At 31.3% G+C, this 3553-nt stretch overlaps 1 protein-coding gene across 1 annotated transcript; it reads right to left on the bottom strand.

The window, feature by feature from the left end:
• Positions 1-1365: 1365 nt before the first annotated feature.
• On the bottom strand, positions 1366-2668 carry LOC143243684 (microfibrillar-associated protein 1A-like). Its single transcript, XM_076487324.1, has 2 exons — positions 2579-2668; positions 1366-1782 (listed from the first exon to the last, which is right to left on the bottom strand). Exons 1-2 carry the CDS (start codon positions 2666-2668, stop codon positions 1603-1605), a joined length of 270 nt encoding a protein of 89 aa, XP_076343439.1. The 3' UTR covers positions 1366-1602.
• Positions 2669-3553: the final 885 nt, after the last annotated feature.

The following is a 3553-nucleotide window of genomic DNA, read 5'->3' as shown; positions in this document are numbered from 1 at the left end:
GTTTTTATTTACTGGATTTTCTTTCACCCATTTTTGGTTTAGTTTATTTTCTTTTACCGAAATACATAACAAAGGTTACGTTTTCACTTTAAAAACCAACTTTTTTACAGAAAAAAAAACATCTTATTTTGGACAGAAACCAAAGAAAATTCGATAATCCTTTGAAAACTAGACAGACTTGAATTACAATTCATAAAATATATTTTTAAAACTTAATTATTGTTTGTTCAAGTAACAGAAGTAAAAAATTATATTTTTTTATTACTAAAAGTGATATTAAATTTCCAAATGCTCTAAAACATTTTATTCAAATTCTCAAAATGTCACTAAGATGGCTTCCTCAGATTATGTTCTCTCAGCAATAACTGAGCGAGTTACTTTAAGAACCACAGTTTAAAATGTTCTAGTGTAATTTATTGTTTGACACGTACTACAGAAAGTATTCTAATACACTGGATGACTTTGGAAACTTCAAAATACATTAGTCTATTCCCACTGATCCTTTGTTTCTTGTGATACAAATAAATACAGCAGTAAAAGAACTGACTTTAGTGATTTCCAAATGGGTGAAAAGAACATTTTCCTGATCTATTAAACATACCTTTTCTAAGATGTATAGAATTAAAATAGCTAAAACGTGTATAATAAGTGCTTAAAATATACTAAAATAAAGATTTAGTGCAGCAAGTGCACAACAGTAATGGGCTGACAAAAGCATTACTGGAAAAGGCTGTTGGTGTAGCCTCCCTACTTGTGAGGCTCCAAACTGTAGCTTCTTTCAAACATTTCTAGCCAGTCTGCATAAACACATATACCGAAATTGCATCATAGTGTAGAGTCACTGGCTGAAGTGGGGAGGCCATGTGAGGTCACTCTTCCTTGACTCCATTTTAGCCTTTTGTAAAATGATTCTCTTACTATTTGAATGTGTAATTTGTAAAGAAAATTTAACTTTGGATCTTTAAGATCTCCAGAATTATAAGTTTATACAAACTTGTGTTGTCATTAAATACAAATAACCACACAAATTACATAGACTCAACAAGCAAGTAATGTGTTTTTTACATGTCAAGTAACCCATATCATGTGTTGTATTGATTTGTCAAAAAGCCTCAATCAAGGGTTTTGTTGATGTGCTGACGTGTCAGTTTCAATTAATGTGTTGGTTGATCTGTGTTAGGTAATGTAATTAATGCATTAATTAACCCATGTCAAGTGGTTTAAAATATGTTAATATTATTTTTACTGCAGTAGGTGTCAGTTGATAATTCAAAAGGTTTATTACTAAATATTAACTTGCAATTAACCATTAACGTGTGTTATATACTTAAATATTAAAAGATTTAAATCAATGGCAATCTTATGTACTATGTTAAGGCCATTTTATGTATTTTTACCAATAAACAAATATTACATTTTCATTATGCTGTCAAAACTAGTTTTGTGGAAATCCCACAAAAATCTATATTTTTCATAAAATTCACGTTTTAAATCACATTCTGTTGGTACAAATGGGAATTCAACATGAAGAGCCCAAATGCTTCTATGATGTGCACAACAATATGCAGGTATCCACAAATCTTTATAAACATTCTTCCCCTTTCATTTCTTCCTCTTCTTGGCAGATGGTCGTTCAAACATTTGCTTCATCCCACCTGCTTGGTTGGTGTGAAATTTCACATTTTGTGCTGTTTCTGATATCCAAGGAGAGTCGAAGTGGGTGGTGTCCTGGTCAACAAGATGTGTGTATTTTGTACGACCAGATCTTCCAAAGTTCTTAACCTTGATTGGAAGATGGAAAACACAGTTTAAGTATTGCATTGAAGTTTGTTTTTTTTCGTATCAGACGTGTGTATTCATAAAATACAAACGTTTTTCTTAATACACCTTAGAACTGAAGTGTGTGTGTTTTTTTTTGTTTAGCAAAGTTACATCGGGCTATCTGCTGAGTCCACCGAAGAGAATTCAACCCCTGCTTTTAGTGTTGTAAATTTGTAGACTTACTGTGGTACAAGTGGGTGACTAAAACTGAAGTAATTTGATATATTAAGTGTGTGTATGTCTCTCTCTCTCTCTCTCTCTCTATATATATATATATATATATATATACATAGGGTGTTCAGAAAGTCACTGTGCAGTTTTGTAATCAGCATTCATTCAGTCTATTTCAAGCCAGCAACTGATAGTGGTGTTTAGAAACAAAATAAGAAGGATCCAAGCCTGTACTGATGCCAACGGGGGTCACTTTCAACATTGTTAATAATTGTCATTCATATTTACTTCCTGTATTCTATATTGAAACATGTCTGTTAATAAATATAGAAGTGCACAGTGACTTTCTGAACACTCTGTATATATATATATATATATATATACATTTGTGCATTAAATATGCACAAAATTTACAATACATCAATCTATGTTTAATTACAGCAATGCTGAAATAATCAATCTAAATAAAAATGTGATGTTTTCAATTTCCTTTATGTGAATACAAACAAATATCAACACAATATTCAGACGACACAACTAAGCTAAGTAGTGAATTTCTGAGAACCAACATTAAAAGAACACATACCTGCATAACTTTAGGTAAGATAGTTTTGTTAAAGTGGTCCTCCAGTGTTGGAGCAGAAAAGTCTTGTTTTAACACTTCTTCTTCCGTCATTCTGCGACAAACAGAAAACGTTCAAAGCTGCACAATCATCTGTATTACTTAACTTATATATTAAGAATCATACACCTAGTATTATTTAAAGCACACAAAATACTTCAGATATTTCAATATTTAGGTAATTAATGAAGATTAACACTTTATATCAATTCCTACAAAACTACTTGAATTCCAACACTAAAAAAGGGTTTCTATAGTTCATTGATACATTCTTCCAAGTACCAACTAGGTGAGAAGTTGGTGAAACTAATCTACTGCAGAGGGAGAAGAAAAATAAAGTATGGATTGTGCATATATTCATTGACTCTTTTCTCCAGTGAAGTTACAAATTATTGAGGATAAGAAAATTTCCCAGAAATGACTGTCAATACACTTTCATTTCCAATCAACACATGAAATCCTCCAAATATCTTGTCAACTGAAACGATTTTATTCAAATCAGCAATCTCATGTTGTTGGAAAAGAAATTTACTCTCTACAGATTTTTAAACATTGAAAGTTAGAGAAAATTTTGGTTGGATCCAAAGGGCAAAACTACGAGATGAAATGAAAAATATAACCAAACAAACTTAGCCTCATGGTGATATATCTCTCAAGAGCCTGTTACTTTGCTTTGATAAATTTGTTAAGAACCAATACTCTGCTTGACTCTCTTCTACTTGACAATTGTTGAAAATTCTTTCACACATAAAATCTAGCACTTCAAATATATTGTTGGCTGATACATACAGCCAAGTACATGAGGTCTGGTATTGGATAAAAGACCTTCTAGACAATGATTTGTGAAAAATAAAAGATAGATCTGAATCTTTTCAGAAACACTTTGGAATGCATATCTGAAAAAGGACTAATTAATAAAAATATATGCAGCCAAACATT

The sequence above is a fragment of the Tachypleus tridentatus genome, unplaced genomic scaffold, assembly GCF_004210375.1.
Source record: "Tachypleus tridentatus isolate NWPU-2018 unplaced genomic scaffold, ASM421037v1 tig00003028_pilon, whole genome shotgun sequence".
In the NCBI taxonomy this organism is placed as follows: domain Eukaryota; kingdom Metazoa; phylum Arthropoda; class Merostomata; order Xiphosura; family Limulidae; genus Tachypleus; species Tachypleus tridentatus.
The sequence above is the reverse complement of the archived record's forward strand: the minus strand, read 5'-3'. Positions and strand labels throughout refer to the sequence as shown.